The 21,235-nt window shown below is 44.3% G+C and overlaps 1 protein-coding gene across 7 annotated transcripts in view; it reads left to right on the forward strand.

The window, feature by feature from the left end:
* Positions 1–18,248, forward strand: part of EVL (Enah/Vasp-like) — a 147,056-nt gene extending 128,808 nt beyond the window's left edge. For 4 of the 7 annotated variants that reach the window (XM_066551830.1, XM_066551831.1, XM_066551827.1 and 1 more), the window contains exons 5-14: positions 2,312–2,373; positions 6,435–6,664; positions 7,299–7,420; positions 10,406–10,466; positions 12,465–12,531; positions 13,828–13,894; positions 13,985–14,047; positions 16,086–16,152; positions 16,530–16,587; positions 17,644–18,248. In XM_066551830.1, the coding sequence (XP_066407927.1) occupies positions 2,312–2,373; positions 6,435–6,664; positions 7,299–7,420; positions 10,406–10,466; positions 12,465–12,531; positions 13,828–13,894; positions 13,985–14,047; positions 16,086–16,152; positions 16,530–16,587; positions 17,644–17,681 (835 nt within the window). In that variant the 3' untranslated portion in view covers positions 17,682–18,248. The remainder of the gene's footprint in view (positions 1–2,311; positions 2,374–6,434; positions 6,665–7,298; positions 7,421–10,405; positions 10,467–12,464; positions 12,532–13,827; positions 13,895–13,984; positions 14,048–16,085; positions 16,153–16,529; positions 16,588–17,643) is intronic. The other 3 variants (XM_066551833.1, XM_066551832.1, XM_066551834.1) reach the window with 3 other exon arrangements.
* The last annotated feature ends 2,987 nt before the right edge of the window (positions 18,249–21,235 follow it).

Consider the following 21,235-nt stretch of genomic DNA (forward strand, 5'->3'; position numbering starts at 1 on the left):
GGTTTCTACCCTGCAAATTTGTCTGTTTAAAAGGTTTTTTTAGAGATCTTTACACAAATTTTTAAAGAATATTCTTTTTAAGTCAGTGTAATTTGTCCTCTCTTGTACTTTTCTCCTTGCATACTCCTTAAGTAACCTTGTGCCAATCCCAGGCTTTATTTAGTTCAACTAGAATAAATTTGACTTCCTAAGACTCTAAGAACTTCTCCTTTTAGCATGTGTGGGAGGGTGCATTTGGCACATGTAAACTCCTTCTGACCAAGGGCAGAAAGGGCTGGTATGAACCCCAGTGATTCCAAGTGGCAGTGGATAACCCCTGCTTTGGATTTTTGCACCCTGAACCTCAATCTGTTCTGCAGCAGCTCTGATGATTTGGGGGTGTTTTACCCATATTTCTTTCCTGTTCTGTCAGACTGGAATTTCCCAGGTTGGTTCTCTAGATAAACCTAGAATTTCCTCCAGGTTTAATCAGGAAAATGTGTGTATCAAGTTGTTCTTCATCATCAAATTTTGCTAATAAATGCCAAGCTAAGGTAGAGGACAGTATGCTCAGGAAATTCTTAGACATGTGTTAACAATCCATAACAATCAAGAAAGAGTCAGGGCATGTATTGAAGCAAAGATTATATTTATTTGGTTTAAAGTGTCATAGCTTAAATGACACCAGTTGAATCAACCAACTAAGACTTTCTCAAAAGTCATTCACCTTTGCACATATGATAATTTTCTCAGAAACCTGCAATATTCTAGAAATTGCATGGATTGCATGTTCTGAACATAAAACCACTTTAGGATTGATCCCCCCATAGCAAAATAATGTATTTTCCTTTACCATATATTGAACTAGATATGAAACACAGAAAATTTGTTTTGCAAATTAAAAGAGTCTTTATTTTCCACATTGGACTATTTTTTACTTTGAAACCTTCTATTGGTATATAAATAAGACAGAATTGCTCAGCATTGCAGACTCTGGAAAGTACAAGTAAACATGTAACAGGGAGGTGTCTTAAAATACTGTGCAAGGAGTCAAAATAGAAATGCTGCTTAGAGTTGAGCTTGCTTTACTGTACAAAGTAAATCAAGTTGAGAAAAGAGAAGACTGCACAGTGAAGACTGGTCTAAAGATAAATGAAATTAATTAGGGCAAATTCAACCTAGAAACTATGGAGGAAAATAGTAATAAACTTTATTATTACCAAGTGCTTCAGCAAGGTAAATTCTGAGTTGTGTTTTAATACTGTTGAAATTTTTAGTCCATATCCCTGCACTTGCCAAGGAGCCTGGCAAGCAGTCTGGCTTTTAGCTGTCAGGGTTTTTAGGAGGAGCCAGGTGAGGGTGGGTTTGTGGCAGGGGTCAGGGACATCCCTTCCTGCAGGAACAGTCCAGCGTGCGAGAGCAGACTCTGCTGCTGGGCCCTTGGAACTGCACATCCCTGCAGAGCTGGCCCAGCCTCTCCCTGCCGGGGAGGCTCCACACCAGAGCTGGCAGCTCCTGGGGCAAGGAGCAGGAAGAGCAGCAGTGCCGAGCCGTGATGGGGTTTGCAGAGGGAGCAGAGCGGTGCTGGGGCCACAGGGACAGCGGTGCTGGGGCTGCCAGCTGGACTGGCAGTGCCAAAACGGGCCTGCATGTGCACCTGGACTGCAGAGGCTTCGTGCAGTCAGCACCAGAACACAGATGAAGCTTTGCTATATTTCCATTCTAACATGCTAATATTCTACAAGTGCTTTGGGCTCCTGATCCATCAAAGATTCTGGACTGTGTCATTTTGAGTATTTCCTTCTCTGTCCAGACAGCTTTTGAATATCTTCTCTGGAGATATTCAAAGGCTGTCTGGACAGAATCCTGGGGATTGTGTCCTCCAGGGGATCCTTCTTGAGCAGGGAGGTTCGACCAGATGGCCTCCAGTCCTCCCTTCCAACCTTATCCAATGTGTGATTCTGTGATTTTATGTGGGTTGCCCCTTACTCTTTCCTTGCAATGCTCACACACTTCAGGTTAACAGCATGCATGTTTGCTGTGCTCTCCTGGGCATTGGGCACTGCCTATTCCTTGTGCAGAGCACTGAGGAGTTATTTTAAATGGATCAACCAGCCCCTCCAGTGTCCAGTGCATGCAGGGCCATGTCCTGGTTAGGTTTCCCAAAGTGTGAACTGGCACTGCTGTGGTCAGGGTGAGTGAAATCAGACCCAGCTCCACCTCATAGGATCAGCTCTCTCCCCAGACACACAGTGCTTCTCAGGGTATGAAGCTTTTTCTCAAAATGATAAGGAATATCTAATGACCAAGGGTTTTTTCATTGCTGTTTTAGACAAGTGATGGAGCAACAGCAACAGCGCCAGGAATCCCTGGAAAGAAGAACCTCTACCACAGGCACGTATCAAATCAAGCAGATACAGTCTGCTCTCCCTGACTGTCTCCTCTTGCTGCTCTTGGGGTTTGTGGGGTGCTGTACAAAAGCTAGATTGCTGAAAGTGGTTATAGTTACACTTACATTTTAAAGTTTGATTTCCAGCTAGAGACGTACATGCATTTGGGCACAGTTGTGTTGTTTTGCAGGGGCTCAGGTCCAAGGCATGCTGGTGGAGCTGGGCAGGTTTTGCACTTGGCAAAACTTGTACAGCTGAGGGGCATTTTAGGTGTACCAAGGGTGCCTGGCCATGCTTCTTCCACACCCTGGGGAGAGAAGGAAGCACAGCCAGCACAAGAGTGACTCCGTGTTTCCAGGGGATGGCAGCACAAAGGGATTGATGTGCTGGATGTGCTCCAGCACTCCCCATTGCTCTGCAGCACAAAACAAACTACAGAGGAAGATACAGCTCTAGATGCTCTTCACTGGGGATTTTGTGATCATGAAGTCTTCTGTGAACTTAATGGAAAAAATATATATATTTAATGAGCTTAAAAAATCTTCTATAGCATATTAAGTTGCACTAAACTGAGAGAAGAGATGGCAGGAATAGTTTATAGCTACAAAGTATGGCTTTGCCTTTTGAAAAGGAGGCAGAGCAAGCAAGCCAAGATGGCCATCTTGTGTTTGGGCTTTGGATTTGGGCAAGTTTTTTCAGTTAATCTGGCCACATAAGGGAAGTGTTTTTACTCAGCTGTTAAACCATTTGACTAGCAACCAGCTCAGACACACAGATGTGCCTTTGATGACAGAAAGAGCTGGACTCTTGTTTCAGCAGAGGTTAGTGTGCTGTTCTGTATAGGGAACTTAGGCAAAATCCTGCCTTGGCATCCACAAGGAATGGGACATGGCTCCTAGGGGCTGCTGGCTGCTCCCTCTCTGCCTGCAGGGTGGCCACCTCTGTGTTCAGCCTGTCCCTTGCACCTGTCCCTGGTGCAAAGGTGATGCTCGTGATCCTGACTCAGATTCACGTGGGGTTTGGAGGAGCCTCGCTGTCACCAGAGCATGCAGCCCATCCCGTGCTGCCAGGGTTCTGCTCTGCACACCCCTCCAGTTCTGCTGAGGGCTGGAAATCCCCAAGCTGGTGCCTGCACCATCTCCTCTTGGCTTTGTTTGAGTTTCTGTTTGCGTTTACTTCACGGTTCCTTTTCCTCCGTTCCACTTGTTTCGTTCCTTCCTGTGTACCCACCTTATTCTTTTGTCTCTTCTGTTCTTTTAGTTTCCACCCTTCAACCAAGCATATGCTCTCCCCCCTCTCATCCCCAGTCTCCTCCTCCTGCCTCTAGTCACTGCGGTACTCCTGCCTCTGGTGTTGTGCTGCCCCCGCTACCTCCAGCCAGCGCTGTCTCTTCAGCACCCGCCGTCCCCGAGCCCGTTGCTCAGTCCCCTTTCCTGGCCCAGCCGAGAGCCAGAGAGCCCCCGCAGTTCCTGCACAGGCACTCGGCCTCTGAGCTGCCAGCAGCCCCAGGCTCCTCCCCTCCACCCTGCCCAAATGGCAGGACTGTCATGCCAGGCATCAGGAGAACCTCGCTGTCTCCACCACCTCTCCATCCTCCCCCCTTTCCCTCTCACCAGCCTCTCAGGGGCTCTTCTCTTTCCTGCTCTCCTCAGTCTTCTTCTCCCTCTGTCACAAATGCACCATCTCTGCAGAGGGGTGATGTCCTGCAGCCACGTGGTCCCACCATCCTGCCCGTGATTCCTGTCCCACCTGACAGGGTCAAGGCACCCGCAGATAAAGCAGGGTGGGAGACCTCAGCAAATGCACCCCTGAACGGCCATCCTGAGGAACAAATTGCTTTAGGCCCCCCTGGAACCCAGGTGAAAACTGTGGATGGGTCCTTCTTTCCACACCTAGGAGCTGCACCCTGCTCCCCGCTGCCCACCATCGCCAGCCCCCCCAGCTCCTGTGGCCAGGCTCCCTCCCCATCCTGCCATTTGCCATCTTGTCCTGCCCAGCAGTGGTGCCAGCCCATGTCACACTGTCTTCCATTGCCTCCCCCTCACGCTGCTGTGTCTGAGGTGGCTTTGCCCAGGAGGACCCCTCCTTACATGACATCATCAGCCATTGCCCACTTGAGTAAGTACTGATTTTGAATGAGTTGTGACCTGTGTAAAGCCTCAGCTGTCACCTGTTCAAAAAGCCTGGTTGGTGCTGCCCCTGACCAGTAGAACGAGGGCTGAGAGACCCAAAGCTGCTGCTGCTGTATGTGATTTCTGAAACTGGGGTGGAAAAATATCAAAATCACTCCAGACTGGTCCAGGGACCAGGCAAAAAGAATTACAGAACCAGGACCATGTAGCTGGGTTGTTGCAATGCATATTCCTACTATATTATCCCAGACCAAGATTTTTGTCATTCAGCAGAGTCAAATTGTTTTAAAGAGCTTCATATAGAACCTATTTTCAGCTGGTCCAAACATAGCAGGTGGGCTCTTCTGAAGCTGGAGGCCAGGTCTGTGGTAGGTTTCTTGTCTGTGTAGGATATTGGTAAAGGTTGTGATTTTTACTCTTTTTGTTAAGTGGTATTTCTGTTACAAGTGAAACACAGAACATGGATTTTGTTTAAGATAGCCAGAATTCCCTGTGGTTGTGCAATTTATTTAATTCAAGAAACTCTCTTCCTGGTATTCACTGCATGTATAGTTATGTGGGCTTGTCACTGTAACTATTCCAGCAAACCTTTCTCATTGAAGGCAGATCAAGGGCTGGGCTTTGTGTCTGTCCACTTTGTATATGGTCTTCTTGATTTCTCATGCCTATCTAAAATGAAGCCTGTGGAGTGAGAACAATTTGCAAGCAATGCCTATTTGCAATTCAGAGCATATGTTTTGTGACTTGGATCTATTCAGATTTATAACCACATATAATGCTGAAGTGGTGTGCCTGGAAAAGGAAGAAAACTAAGACATTTCCTTTTACTTTCTGCTAAAAGTATTACTGTAACCATTGGAGGCTCAGTCCTTCAGCTGATGCAAGTCCTTGAAATCCACTTAGTTCAATACAGTTATTTTAAACTCACATCACTCCATTATTTTGACTCAGTTCAATTTTTGCCTGAGGCTGCCCTCTAATTAGGTGGGTGTAGTTTTGCAATTACAATTAAATGTACCCACAATGAATTACTAACTATTATGTTCATGAACGAAAGAGGGCTTGAAATGTTTAAAGTATTTCTAACAGCAGCTATGGTTCATTTCAAGAATGGAATTGAGAGTGTGAAATAATGGCAGAAGTAACCACAGAAATCAGGCAATATTATAAGAAAATCTAGATAAGAAGAAAAACAAGCTGTTAATGTTAAATATGGTTTCCAAATATTTCTCAGTCAAAAGCCACCTGTCTTTCAAAGTAACACTGAACAACTGAAGCTGTGAATACATACCAAGAGCAGCCTGTTCTGGCAGTGTGCATGGGGAAATACCCTTGGGGAGGTGTATTCTTTCAGCTGACCTGTTACAGACAGGTGAAACACTGCAATGGAGTTACCACCATCATCCCATCCAACAGGTTGCTGCTGAGAGGAGCTTTGCAAAAGCTCAGGGTACTTGGAGCTTGAGTCTGCCCTGGTTATTCTGCAAAACTGGCTGAGGCCACACAGGCCACACTTTCTGCATGACAGAAAGGAGGATGTGTCACTGTAGCCCACAATTCTCCTGAAAAGCTGATGTCAACCAAAGTCCGTGGAGTTTATTATCTCCATAAAGAAAGCTGTGGGAGAAGGAGAAGAATGTGCCACTTACAAACTGGGAAGCGTTGTCTGTGTTCTGATTCTGACACAGAATGAAACACTAGCCCAGCCGGGGAGGAGAGGAGGGAGAAGACTGCCAGTGACAGGGTCTCTCAGGAGGACACAACTGTAGCTGGCTGACCATTGATACAAGCACCTCTTCACATGGATGGTGCTCCTTTGCATCAGCCCCTTGTCCTGGAGTCAGGCCGTGGTGCTGGGAGTGGGAACGTGACCTTGTCTGTGGGGCTGGAGGACATTGTGCTTCACATCTAATTTCTGTTCTCTGCATTTCAGGCCCAGCACTTCCTCCTGGCCACCCCAGTGGTGCTGCTGTGATCCCTGCTTCATCTGGGGGGCCCCCACCTCCGCCACCCCCCCCAGTCCCTCCACCACCCATGGGAGCTGCGCCCCCCCCTCCGCCCCCACTGCCGGCAGGCGCGGGCCAGGGGGCTGGCGCTGAAGATGGGTCAGTGTCAGGGCTCGCAGCAGCTCTGGCTGGTGCCAAACTAAGGAGAGTTCAGCGGGTAAGGAGGTGCCACTGGGACTCCCCAATGGGCTCTTCTCTGCTGCAGGACAGCCTGGCACAGCTTGGTGCAATGGTCTGCAAACCCTGAGTGAAACATGGTGAACCATGCTTCAGCCGCCCTTTGGGTGAACCTTTAAATGGGATTTTGCAGTGCAAATGAAGCTGAGCAGGAAATGTTGGGTAGAGTTAAGTCTCTTCAGAACATATGAGTTAGCTAATGGCTGTGACTTCTCACATTGCCAGGGTTTCCCTACTTCCACATAGTCCACCATTGTACTATGCATTAGTGTTTTCACTTAAGTGGTTAAAACTACACTATACTTACAGAAAAAAACAGTGTAGGCTCTTGAGATCTGGTCAGTAGCTGTCCACTTAGCTAAGGGTTGCTTAACCATGCATAAAAAAATTATGAACAAGCAGCACTGTGGGTTTTTTAATAATTTACATCACCCAGATCTGCCCTGGTTTCAGTAATATTCCTGTGGGTCTTCTTCCCAAGGCAGAACACAGCCTATCTCTGGTTTTGGGCTGTGATTGTGATTGCTGTTTCTAACACTTGGGAAAACTAATCGTTAAGGGCGTGGTTGTAAAGCAAACTTTTCATTAATTCCAATCTTGATTTCTCTCTTAAGCCAGAAGATGGTTCAGGAGGGTCCAGCCCCAGTGGGGTCTCTAAGAGCGATGCCAATCGAACAAGTAGCGGAGGAGGCGGAGGAGGACTAATGGAAGAAATGAATAAATTACTGGCAAAAAGGTTTGTACTTCCACCTCTAGTAAGCCCCATGAGATCTGAAGCAAATTGTGGAACAAGGCACTGTCATTTTTGTGGTTAGCAGGGGGTGTTTCCTTGCAATTTGACAGGTCCTGCAGATGTTGGTCACCAGTGTTGCCCAACTTCTAAGGCGAAAGGTGTTGCATTGGAAAAATAGGCTGCCTTTTCCTAGTGTAAGATGCTATATTGTTAGATCTAAGTTTTTAAACTTGCAAGTAGTAAAAGAAAAGGATTAATAAAATAATGAAGGGTAGGTGCAGTTGTAGGGTGCACAGAGATGGAGTTTTTAAATAATGTTGTCTTAGTATAAAGACAGTTCTCTGCTCAAAAGATATGATTTCAACTTTCCTCCATGTCCTGTTCATTTCAGAAGAAATTCTGAACATGGGCTGTGGATTCTTTGAAAATCCTTGTGAAACCCTTTGAAAAGTAGTAAATAAATACACAACACTCTAAGAAGTTCCCAGCAGTATAAAATAGCAAACAGATAATTTTCTTTCTTTTCAGAATTAAAATAGCTTGACAGCTCTTAATAGATTTTAGGGATTCTTGGCCTGCTCTATATCAAGAATGACCTTCCCTAACTGGAAGTTGTCTACAGGCAAAGTAAGGTTTGGTGATGGTGGGGTAACTAGCTCTGTTCAAGCAAGCAAGCTGAATGGGCATCTTATGTGTTTGGATATAGAAATTCAGCAGACTTGTGTGGTTCTGGTCTAAAGTATACTCCAGTAAAGCTTTTGGCAGTAGGATCTTGTGTCTTCAGGTATTTAGAGTAGAATTCCCCTGGTATCTTGACAAAAGCACTTGCACTGCCATAAGCATTGTGCTACCTCTACTCTGAAAATAACTGAGCCCCAAATCCTTTCCCAGGGAGCTGATAGCAACAGAGTTATCCCCTAAATTTTGCTTCACAAAGCCATGGAGGTACCTGGAAATACACAAGTGCCATTCAAGGGTGCTGTCTGGGCACACGTTGTTAAGCTGGTACTGAGAGGATTTCCTTTAGCTGCAAATTCCTTTTTATGTGTGATGACATAGGGAAAGGAAGAACCTGGCACTGTGTTTCAGATTGCCTACTATTACCAGAAGGTAAAAAAAAAAAAATATTAGTTTGGTTTTAAATTGAGCATGTTCAGTACAGAAATCAGAGTTATGAGCATGGGATCTCAGGGGCCCTTTTCTGAGCAGTAAACCCCATGCTCAGAAACAGGGAATATGTCTAATGCTTGGTAAGTAATGGAGGAAAACATTTCTGAGAGCTCAGATGCTATAAAATACCACTCTTTAGATTCAGTGGACCCTATGAGAGCAGCCCTTTGCTTCAGGACTAAAGTGCAAACAGAATAATGAACCCACAGACCACTGTCACTCCCAGCCCAGTTAAGTTTGTTGCAGGACATAAATCTAACACTGGTCTCTCACCCTGGCAAATATTTCCCTCACTTAGATTTATAATTACAGCTTCTTTTTGTTAGAAAAATCAAGTAAATATTAGAGAAAGACCAAAAAAATATTACTGGTTTAGTAAAATTACTAATGCAGTGAAATATCTGGAAATAATTCCCACAGAGCACTGTGTCCTACAGACACATACTGCTCAGTTTTTTCAGTTTTTTGTCAAATTTTCATCAAATCCTCCAAGCTGTGTATCCACTGAGGCTTTTCTCAGAAGCCTTTCTTAGTGCTTCCTGAGATTTTTTTTCCTGAGTTGAAATTTGTTCACTTCAAAACCAAGACTGAATGAAAAACCTGTCAGATTGGTGTTTAAAAAACATCTGCTAAGGGAAGTGTTCACAGGTGGATAAGGGTAAAGTTCAGCACAACCAAAGTCCATGTGGAGACTTGAGCTGCAGTTCCCCTAATGGTCTAAAATGGGAAATTGGATTTCTAGAGCCTCAGCACCTGGCCCACTGGAGTAATGTTTAGAACCTAAATAGGGCTTAAAAATCAAGAATTTGGTCTTCTTTTCATCATCCAGTTTGGCTAATGCCTAAGAAGTTTTATCATGTATTTTTCAAAAATAAACAACCAACATCTTTGTTTACTGTCATGTCCAGTTTCCCAGTGGATGAATTGCAGCTCTTTGCCACTTACTCCTCAGAGAGTTTTGGCCCTCCTTGGGAAGCAGAAATGAGTGTGGTTCTCAGGTCCTCACTCAACTCAGCTTCTGCAGGCAGCACCAACACTGCTGGTCCTGGGACTACAGGGCTCAGGAGCTCTGCTGCCTTTGAAGTGCTTTTGAGACAAAAATAATCTGCTGTTCACCAAAGGCCCTTGAAAACCAGGTGGATGGGCTGGTTTCCTGATTCCTGGTCTCCAGCCAGAGCTTTCCCACCCTGGAGGGAAGAAGGGGTCTCCTGGCTGAGCAGAAATGGTGCCCAATCTCTCCCAGTGAGGGTGAACCTGGCTTGAAGGGCTTTTTGGACAGTTTTCCCATCATGTGGGAGCACTGCTAGAGCCCTTTCTCTGTGCAGGATCAGGGATGTGGAATATAGGACAGGTGACAAACTGACACTGGAGCTGGCTGCCAGCAGTGTCATCACTGCCATACCCACCTGAGCCTCCTGCTGTGGGCAGGGTTGGTCCTCAGAAGCCCCTGAAAAGGGGTGAGTTGTTCCTCCTCTGTAGGACCCAGGACTTCCTGAATCCTTGAGAGAAGCCATCCTTTTCTCACCCAGTTTCATACCCAGCTTTGCTTCCTCCCTCTGTTTCATCACGTTTCCTTATGCTCCACACCCTCTGTTAAACACCACCTCATAATTTTGCCCTTCTCCCTGAGTTGTATCACTGGGATCTGAATTCTTCATCTCCACTCCAGCCCTACACAACCAAACACTTCCAGCCATTGTTATGTTCCCTGGGATGAGCTAAAGAAATGGTAACTCCCACCAAAGCCTGAATCTTGTCTTCCCCTGAGGGTTGTTTCTAGAGGGTTGACTGTGTCCTATCTCCTGTTCCTTTGCAAAGGAGGAAAGCAGCGTCACAGTCAGACAAGCCAGCTGACAAGAAGGAAGAGGAAAGCCAAAATGTAAGTGAAACACTCCTCCCTGCTGTGCTCTTGCAGATTCCTTGTAAGCCAAAGCCCTGTGCTCATTCACTGTCTGGCAGGCAATAACTGCAGTGCTGAACCAGGGATAGATATGCACATTCAATCCAAAGCCAAATGTAACTGCTCCCACCTTTCCTGGGAACAGCACCCTATAAACAAGAACAGCATATGAACATGAAAGCATATGAATATGCTTTATTCATAGGGAGGCATTGTCTAAACCAGGTTAATGAGCTCTATTTCATGGTCTAATCCCCATGTTGTAGGGAGCAGGATGCTATTGCCCTGTAAGAAGGTGCATTGAACCTTCTGGCAAGTTAACTTGAGATAAAGTTCATGTTGCTTACTTGATATTTGAGGCTTGAGCTAAGCTGAAGTAGACCTGCAGTGTAAATCAGCCCTGCAATGTAAATTTGGATTGCCAGCCTCTATGCAAAGCAAGAATCAGCTCACTTCAGACTTCAGAGTGCACAGAGAACGTGCCTGGTGGAAGAAGGGGAAATGGTGTATTAACCATTAGATCATGGCCAAAATATGTGACCCTGATGGCTGCACTAAACTGACATAGAATTTGGACAACTTTGGGGAACTTTGATTAATTTCTCTTCCACAAAAGCAATTATACAAGTGGTTTTATTTGACTCAGTCTGTAGACTGAACTTGATGCAAGAACTTTGAGTCCAACATGCAGATGAAAACACTTTTCTACCTGTTGAATGGTAAAGTGTGGAAGATCTTTTCTGTTTTAGGAGAGGGCAGGAGTTGCACTGTGTCCTTTCCAATGTGGTGCTTTTCCAGGCTGCTGCTCATTCAGCATTGCTGTTGCTAGCCAGTACCCTTGTGAAGCCTTTTCTGCCACAGCTGCAAGGTCATAGAGCATTCGGTGTGCCTCGTATCGCCTGTGTAGAGATGTTCTCTCCAAAGACAAAGCTGTTCAGTAGGAAGTCCATTAAAACAATCTAGGTCTTGCCCCAAGCAAAAAGGTTTGTAGGAAGAGCAGGAATAAGCACTTTTCATTGTTTAGGGAGAGAAGCAGCTGTTTTCTGCATGTTGTCCAAGACATGCTTCAAGCATGGAATTTGCCTGGTGAACCCCTATGCAACCATTGCCCTTAATCTTGCCCCAAAGCTGGTTATGAACCATGCACTTGGAGATGAAAGGCACCATTTAGCTTCTAACTTGCCAGCCTCTGCTTTCTGTCCATTATTCTCTCTTGCTGAAAGTCTACATTAGTTTATATCTCCAATCAAACTTTCCAATAGCACCAATCTCTTTAGAAAAGTGATTTAGAAAGCGTCTGTTTAATTTGTGTCTTGAGTACATTTCATGTTCTTTCAGACTAGGTGCAATTCCATTTTACAATGCAGAGCTCATGCTTTACCTGAGTATGTTTTGAGGGTTGCTAAATAATATTGTCATGCCAAATATATGGATGAATGGTTTATGATCTGTCACACATAAATCCAAGATAAAAGAGTCGATATCTCTGATGAAGTGTTTAGTATTCTACTTCCGAGGAGTACTGATTGATTTAGTTACATTCTGTTAGTACCTGATTTCCTCTCTCTGGTACGGCTGGCTGTCTCGGGGTTAAAGACTGGGATGTGGAAACAGTTCCTTTAGGTGGCTCAGTTTCCACATCTCAGAGAGTTTCTAAATTTGGGAAGTGGATGGTTTGTATTTAGGGAACAGCACTTTAGAGTGGTTTCACCTGATTTGGGATATAGAGATAAGAGTGGTTGAGTGTAATCACGAAAAGGTGTCCACATTAACTAAAATAAAAAAGGATGTATTTTTCCATCCAGTGTGAGAAAGTTAAAGTTTAAATGGCCTTGAGCCCATACCTTGGCACCAGTGCCTGTTGGACAGGGAGGAAACTTGCTTTTGTACCACATGTGCTGCAGCTGCCTCCAGAGTAGAAGAGGACTCTGCACTTCTTCCCTAAAACTCAGTAATGCCCTGTTTTTCTCTTTGTAGGATGATGCTAGCACCTCTCCTTCAACCAGTACACGAGGCTCTGCCCAGCAGCAGCAAAATTCATCAGGTATTAATTAAGTTGAACTACTGGCATTGTAGTTGTCTTCTTAATCTAGTCTTCTCCACCACCTCTAGACTCTGGATTCATTGTTCTACTTCTGAGTGCAGAAACTAACAGTAACTAACAGAAAAATTACCAAACACCTGTGGTTTTAAAAACTATATTCAGCAAGAAATTATGACTTTTATATGCTTCACAGTCAAGAAAATTGCAAGACAATTTAGTTAGACATGTAGCTGAGGATCTGTGTCTTCAACATTACATACCTAAATCTTTTAAGAGAAAAAAGCTGTATTATTTTACTTTTTGTAGTGTAAATGTCCTGATCTATACAGTTGGGGTTTGGATGTCAAACTGCTATTTAGTTTGTTGCAATAAGTCTGATCCTGAGAGTTACCAAATTAAATTGTTTTTCCTAAAATTAGTTGAAATAATTGTATCTGAGTAGATGAGCTGCAAACACTCACATTCATCCCTTCATCAGTCTTGGCTTTCACATGTACTGAGAGAATCTCTCCCAAGGGAATGACTATTTAACCATTCCAGCTTCCTTTTGGAACAGAGCCATGACTTGTGTGCTTTGCAAGGGAAGGGGAGGAAGCCAGGAGAAAGGTGTATGTAAATGAGATCTAGAGATTTCCTGGGAGTGCCTGTAATTCTTTTAAAAGGCTTTTCAGGATCTCACAGAGAAGCAAATCCTTGTATATAAAGTTGTCAAATCTCTGCAACAGTTCATTTTAGGAGACTGGGATGATATGAAGTGCTTTCAGCAACAAGTGTTATGTAGTACAGCTTTTTGGGAATGTTCTTTGTGTTAGAAGTGCACATAACATTAAATAAATTCTCCATTATTCTAATAATGGAGATTTGCATAGTGGGCTCTTGCTGCCCTTTTTTTACATACACCCCCATTTTCTGCCAACTATGCAGACAGAAAACCTAAGACTTCTTAATATAAAATATAAATAAATATTGTACTGAATAAAGTAAGCCTTGCAGCAATTAGCCTGTATTTCCTAATAGAAATTATTTATTCTTTTCCTCCTGCAGTTCCAGTTCCATTTCTTTTTAGTGTTGTTTAACTATGTAGTCCCTAATTAAAGGGATCACTAAGCAGATTTTTGCTAATGCTTTCCCAGTAATGTAGGCAAATGCACTCATTCAGCAATCTCATTTTCCTGGTTCTTCTCCTAAGTCCCTCATCCTCACTGAAAGAAAGCAACTGTATAAGACAATCCACTTCAGGATATTTTTATTTTTAGAGCAAAAACAATAAACTAACTTTTCATGCTTGCTTTTCAGACTCTGGGAAGAAGCCATGGGAAAGGAGCAATTCTGTTGAGAAGCCTGTATCTTCATTACTTTCTAGGTGAGCTGCATGGGGTGTCCCAGGTGGGATGCTCACGCTGTCCCCGTGGCACGCGCACAACTCATGTCTCGTTTCATTCCATTGCTGTAGAAATCCATCAGTGGTGAAGAGCTGTGAAGCTAAGAGCCCCACACAATCCCACGTGTCTTCTAGGTACTGGCTAACTGCCTGGCTTCTTAACTGTCTTGGCTTGTCCTTTGGCTGATCCCGTCATTCAGCACTAGTGTTCGTCTTCTGCCGCGTCTTTTGCTCATTCTCTTGCAATCTGCTTTGTCTGTTGCTGCACCAAGTGTGAAGGTGTCATGTCAGAGCTTTGTTCCATGAAAGCAGCCCCCTGCTCACGTGGGCATTACAGATGTTAATCATGCTGGAACCAGCAATTAAACCATCCCTGTGTGTGTGTGAGTCAGAGACATGGGTCTGGCAGTGCTGTGCCATGTGGAAATCACATTTTGGATGATCTCTCTACAGCAGGTTCATGGTGACCCTGCCAATAGGTGAAGCTTTCATTGCTCACCCTCTGCAGAAATTAAAAAGCAAAAGCAGAAATGATCTGAAGAGCTTGCAACTGGGATAAGGGAAGTTATTCTTTTACCCATGCAACCTCAGTGGGTGCATAAGTGAAACTTGGTAATAAAATCAAGATGTAAAAAGTCCCCACCACAGACAGATCTTTCAGACACATGGGGTACAGAAACCAGCAGGTGTCAAAAGCCAAGAAACCTAATAGTTTGAATAGCCAAGCTTCAGGATCAGCACCACTGTTTTTAATCACAGAGATTGGGATAAAATTTGATGTTGGACAGCTGGAGAGGCTTACTTCTCGTGCTGGTCCAGGAGCACCCAGTGTTACTGAACACTGAGATGAATGGATGGATGAGTAAGGAGGTAGAACACAGGCTTACAAATGCTTAGTATTTACTGCAAAGAGAGAGATGTCACTTATTTTACATTGTTAGGTATATGACAGTGCTGATAGTCTAGAGAGAGGTAAGTTGCCAATGGCAACTATCTGCTCGTACTTGCTGCTTTGTTTAAAATGTGGTAACATGTTCTGCCCAAACATTCAGAGGGATGCATCAGTGTTACTACAGCAAAATATAGTTTTGCCAGCTCTCCTAAAACCATGAAACATGTTGGTTCTAGGAAAGACATGAGCTTCAAATAAATAGAAAAAGACCATTCTTCCTCTTTGGAAATGGGAATGAAACATGGACTATTTAAAGCAGCCATCACATTTCAGTAGCTATCTTTTATAATGGCATTGCATCCCAGGAGGAGGAGTTCAGTGGGGAAAAATGGTTTCCTAATTTAGCACCTGGAGTAGTGCTCAGTAGTAGTAGTGCTTGCTTGAAAGACTTCTGTGGGGGAAGTAGGGCAGGTTTCTAAAGCTCTCTATGGTGACCTGTTTCCATTCCTCATCAGTTTGATGGCATTTGGATCTTTGGGCTTAAAGATGATGGCAAAGTTATTTGAAGCCTTTGTATAGCATGGTTAGTTTTTTAAATGTTTTAGAGTTACTGATTAAAAGAGAAAGGCAAACAGCTTCTAGTTCCTTAATTTATTTTATCAGATGTCATCATGGCTCAGCCCACTGACTAATACCATGCACAAAGACTGATAACACTCAGGTGTACTAGCCATTAAGGCCAGACTGGTTTTGTTTCTGAGTCAATAAAAAATAACTGTGATACATGACACTATCAACAAGCCACATTTGACTCATTGAAGTCTTCCAAGGAAAGGATTAGTGGGTTATTATTTTCCCAATAATATTTTTCTAAGCTGTAACCTACTATTACTTTAGCACCCAGTGAAAGCCTAGGTTGCCAGGACAGTGCTGCTGTACAGAAAAGGGACTGTGAGAGAAAACCAGACATGTAGCTTGCAAATTGCAAATGCTGTAATAAACCACAGTGTTCAACAGGCTTTATCCCCTCAGCATTTTCTAATCTGAAATCATTGAGATTCCCAATACAAAAAAAAATTAAGAATTCACAGCATCTTTGAGGGTCAGGTTGTGCATACAGGAGCAGTGCTGCTCTCTGGCTGCCAAATATTCCTGTCCAGAATTTGAACACAGGTGTTCCTGCTCTGGGGTGGATTTCATCCACACCATCAGGTGGGTGCAGCTTAGCACACATTGCAGGAAACTGACTGGTTCTTTTATGCTTTTCTTCCATTTCTCAAGGATGAAGCCAGTGAGCAGCAGCAATGATGTGGCTATGGATGCCTTAGATTTTGATCGAATGAAACAGGTGAGTGAATATGTCATTGGCACTTTTAGAGGTTTGGCAAGCTACCCATTTTCCCCCATGCATGCGCTGTACGAGCAAAATGGCTGTTCAGTCTTCTGATTTCCTCTACAACTAGGTGCCTAAGGAAGGGCTAGCTGGTGAGCAGCAAGAGAGCACAATCTCACTGCTATTTCATCCTTATGTCTGCACAGAAATGTGCAAGTAAATATGCCAGAATCCTCTGCATCCGTGCCTGGGAGTGCAGAGGTAGCTGTTAACAGTGCTAGGCTCTGACCAGCAATGGAGGTGGGGGACAAGCACAACCATGTTAAACTTGCATTTTCTTCCACCAGTTAGAAGGAAATTCTGAGCAGCTGACTTGTGTTTTGTCTCATCAGGAAATATTGGAGGAAGTTGTAAGAGAGTTACACAAAGTGAAAGAGGAGATAATTGATGGTAAGAAAGAGAAAAATTATTATTTTTCTCATCTTTATGACTAATTTTCCACAGATAAGATGATAGGAACTGCAGAGAGTTCCCTGGTGTATTCAGACTTCTCTGAACAGCTCTGATTTATACACACATTTGCAGAACAAGCATCTACCTTATCTGAGCTCTGACCATAACACTGCACTTACATCCTTTATTATGCTGTTGATGAGCATTTTTGCCACCAGCCTTTGAGAAATTTGCTGGCTGGTGTTTCTCACAGGTGGGAGGGTGAGAAAGGGCCTGCCTGTAGCCCATGGCACATCAATTTATCGCAATCAGCAAGCGTGAAACTCACTTGTAACTTGCCGGCCACACAGGTCCAGGATGAGGAGGGGACAAAGGAAGCTAACTGAAAATCCTTCCCAAAAATCTTTTGTAGGCTTCCTATGCTTGAAGAGTTATTTCAGACCTTCACTTGATTACAGCTTTCCAAATAGCCACATGTTCTTATATTACATTGAAAGTACAGCAGCTGTACCAAATGTATCAGTAGGTTTTTATAAATTACTCTGCAGTTTACAACTGAAGGTACTTTTCAGGGCCATTATTAAAATGCACAGCAAAATTCTCATTTGAAGGCCACATTAGGGCACAGGACGATGCATGTCCAGACCCTGCACTCCCCACCTTAGATTCACAGGGAAGGGGAAAAAGAGGAGACTGTAAAACAGCTAAAATCCATTCCCTGTGCCCTTGCCCTAGATGTGTGTGCTCACAAACCTCCGAGGCAGTTTGCAGTTGGAGAGCCTCTTGTCCATACGCTACTGTCCCAGCAGCTTGGCCCTCAGAGCCTCCCTAGTTCATTCCAGTGCAAAACAAGGCATCCACATACACCACAGATGCAACTTCTCACAGTAGTACTGCAGTTTGCAAGCCAGCAGCTGACTGCTTACCCTTACTCATCCTTTTACCCTCCACTCATCCTTTTACCGGCGTGTACTTTCTGCAGCCTCTGCACTGAGCGATGTCCATCGCACTGGCTGTACCACTGTGCACTAACTCTCTGCTTTGGTTTTCCAGCCATACGGCAGGAGTTGAGTAGAATCAGTACAACATAATGATTGCAAAGCATTTGGACGGTACTAAGAATGCTAGGAAGATTGGATCATTTCTAAGTGTACCAAGGTCATGCAAGATGGTGGGAGAGGACACCGGCACTGTCTTTGTTCTTACACCCTTTTTATTAGCAGACTCAGCACACTTTGAAGCTTGCTGCTGCCTTGGATTCGCTTCATTTTACAAGTCTTAATCTAAAGATTATTAAATTTTAAATTTCTGGATTTTTTAGATTTCATCTGACACTGCACATTGGATTTGTCAGCCTTTTTTGTATTTTGTATTTGCTTATTTAAATGTATTACCTTTCTTTTTAGTAGTAGATAAGAACACACGTGAACCATTTGCTTTTGATAGATGACTTCAAAGTAATTTTACTAGTAGTCTGCAATGTAAATGAAGATCCTTTGCCAACAGAAATGTATTGAGGCATCACCAGAAGAAAGAGACATGTTTAGTTGTCAGCCAACAAGTTCTTTGTCTCAGAGTTATCACAATATTAAAAAATGGTACGTCAGTGCATCACAGTATCTGTGTTCATATTGGTAATAAACTGTTTATTGTCCACACGGCCCTGCCTTTCTTTGTTTCATTTGTCCCTTCAGTTCCTGCGCTTCTGTGTCACTTGGTAAGAGGAAGGTGACTGAGACTCACTGTGGGGTTGCAGCTCTGCCTCCTGCACTGTAGAGCATGAGGAGGGAGCCTACAAGTGCCCTGTGGCTGGTGCAGTGCAGCAGCCCTGCCTTCTCCCACAGGCAGACGTGGCCCTCACCTGCCCAGCCTCTCACGTGGCTGGCTGAGCACCACGTCCTGCAGTCAGGCTGCCACCACCTCAGCAATGTTTTGCCAAAGCAAGTGAAGGACGGTGGCTTAAGGCTCTTCTCAGGCCACCACATCTCCTGCTGTCGCTGAAAAATACACAGGTCCCATCATCTGTGCTCCTGCAGATTTGCAGTAATAAAAGGGAAGTGTTTGTTCATGCAGAACAAGGCTACCAAAGTATTGGGTGGATGCAAACTGAAATCCCAGGCACAGCACTGCTGACTAGTGACTTAAGGGGAGTCATTGGTTAATGGTGTGCAGGTCTTGTGCTTTACTGGTACAGGACACTGAACACTTAACAGTGCATAGCCAGTCATGTCATCCAGGCCATGAAATTGTTTCCTTTGCAGCCATTCTTCCCACCAGAGTGATGCCTTGTCAAGGCTGACCTAGAACAGAGGCTAAACAGAGTTAAAGAATAAAGTAGGTATTTATTAAAAGGCCTCAATGGATACACCATGGGCAGTACAAGAGCCCAGCTAGGGCTATACCCAAGATGAACCAAAATGGTCCCAAAAATGCATGACCAGTCACGAGGTCTCTCACTTATATAAGTCTGATCCATTTGCATAGTGGAGTTATTGTCCAATTAGAGCTTTAGGTTATGAAGTCCCATCCTTCTTGTTTTTCTCTCTTCAGTTCACATTGTTTATGCTCTTGGGCCTGAAATTTGGATTGGTTGTCCTTGGTCCCCAGCTGGAGATGGAATTGTTTTGTCTCCCTACTCTGTAAAGAGAGTTTGCTGTCCCTTGATATGAAGCTCAGAACTACACACTAAAGCAGTACAGAATCTGAAAAATATAAAAGTTAAAACTTGAGGCATCAAGAGCAATCTTGGGAATTTCTGCTTGACTTAGTCTGGTGCAAGCTTTGCATGGCAGTTGTCTTGATACCATATTCTGGTAACCCTGTGCAAAAGCCAGAGGATTGGAGTTCCACTGTTGAAATCTGTCAAGTATTTTCCAAGTTCCCTTCATTTCTTCAGGCTTCCATAAAAATTTAATTTTAGAAGCCAGGCCCTGAGGGTTGGTTTTGGGAGCAGAGCCTGATGCAGCAGCCCAGGAGAGCCTGTGGTTGTCCCAATGCTGGTGGAGCAGGCAGGAAGGACAGCCAGCCTGCTAGAGGAGACCCAGCAGAGGAGGCAGCATGGGCCCTGTTTGGCAGTCAGCTGTAAAGTGTTACCTGTTTTGTTTTGAGGTGTTCTTCAGTACTCTTCAAAGCAACCCAAATGCCTTGTACAAATGAGTCTTTTTCACAGTCTGGTTACACTGTAGATTAAGTATGGGAGAAATGGGAGAAATCTGAGTTTAATGCAACAGTGAGCTCCAGACTGAGCCTGATGTTTAATGCCAGCTGTTTAATGCCAGCTGAAGGTAGGAGAAAGGTTAAATAGCAAGATAAAGATTTCCACATGGGAACTAAAGCAAGCAGACACTGATGTGCATCACATTGCAACAACCCCAGGACCACAAGAAGGAGCCATCCCAGTATGAGCAACCCAGACAAGCATCAGTAACAGCAGAGATTAGAATGCTCTGTTGCATAAATCTCTTACAGTAGCTCATGCATTTCCTAATTATAAACCCATTTAATGGCATACCTGATAATGGCAAGTACTCTTCAAAACTGCTGCTTTTTAAGATCACATCTGTTTTGTGAAACTGTCTCATAATCCTGATTAAGGTTCTGGAGGTTGGTGCTTGGCATGGTTCATGTTTTTCCTTGGAATGTGGCATTCTGCCTAAGGTCAGTAATAACCATGTTTTACAGCCTGGATATGGCATGCCCCTGTGTTACCAGCCAGCTGCTGTAAATGGGATTTTCTTGCTTTCTCAATTACCTTTGCAGGCCTCATATAATTACAACATAATAAGCTGAAGTTTGCACAGGGACACTTAATAGTGGGAGCAAAGTGTGTGGGGTGGAAGGTGAAACTTGGCAGGGGAGCAGTCCTGGCATCACTGTGCCAGTTCCCAGCCTTCAGCTCCAGTGACAGGGATGTGCAAGGTGACTTATTTCCAGTTGTGGCACTGCCAGAGGATTCTCTCCTCCCAGACACTAATTCAGTTTGCCAGCTGTCTCTGCAGAAAAGGGTGTCCTTTCATCCTGGGCTTGTTGAGCCACTGCAACAGGGCAGGCCACAGGCATCTTACACAGCAGAAATCTAAGGGGACATCACTCTCCAATCCTTCCTATCATATAGCTACTTGCCAGACCCTTAGTGTGCCCAAACAATGAAGGAAATCTAGATCAATTTTTAAGCAAAAGGAATAAAACTTTACATAGCTCTAACACACTTTTAACCCAGACCCATATGCGCTGTGGTTATGAAAAAAAACCCCTCCTGCCAATATTACTGGTAGTAGCAAAGACAAGTGCCCATGGAGAGAACAGGATCACAGCCTTCTCCAGCAGCACCCCAAATCCTGGAACCCAGCTCACACTGCACATCTGCAGGCACTGCAGCCTTCCAGCCAATTCCTGCTGAGATGGACAGTGCTGAGCAGGAGGAATGTGGGGCTGCCCAGGCTAAGCAAGCTGGGACCATGATGGAAATACTGATGGGAGGCAGGTGAAGAAGCAGCTGACAGTTTTGGTTGGCTCATTTACACCAAAGCCTCTGTGTCAGGCTAGGTTAGTAGTCCACAGCAGATGGGTGACCAGATCATGAAAGCTGAGTAAGGGAACTACAGCATAAAGTCACTCATAAAAGAGGAAAAGGATAGCAGTCATA

This window comes from Molothrus aeneus, chromosome 6 (assembly GCF_037042795.1).
Source record: "Molothrus aeneus isolate 106 chromosome 6, BPBGC_Maene_1.0, whole genome shotgun sequence".
NCBI classification, from domain to species: Eukaryota; Metazoa; Chordata; class Aves; order Passeriformes; family Icteridae; genus Molothrus; species Molothrus aeneus.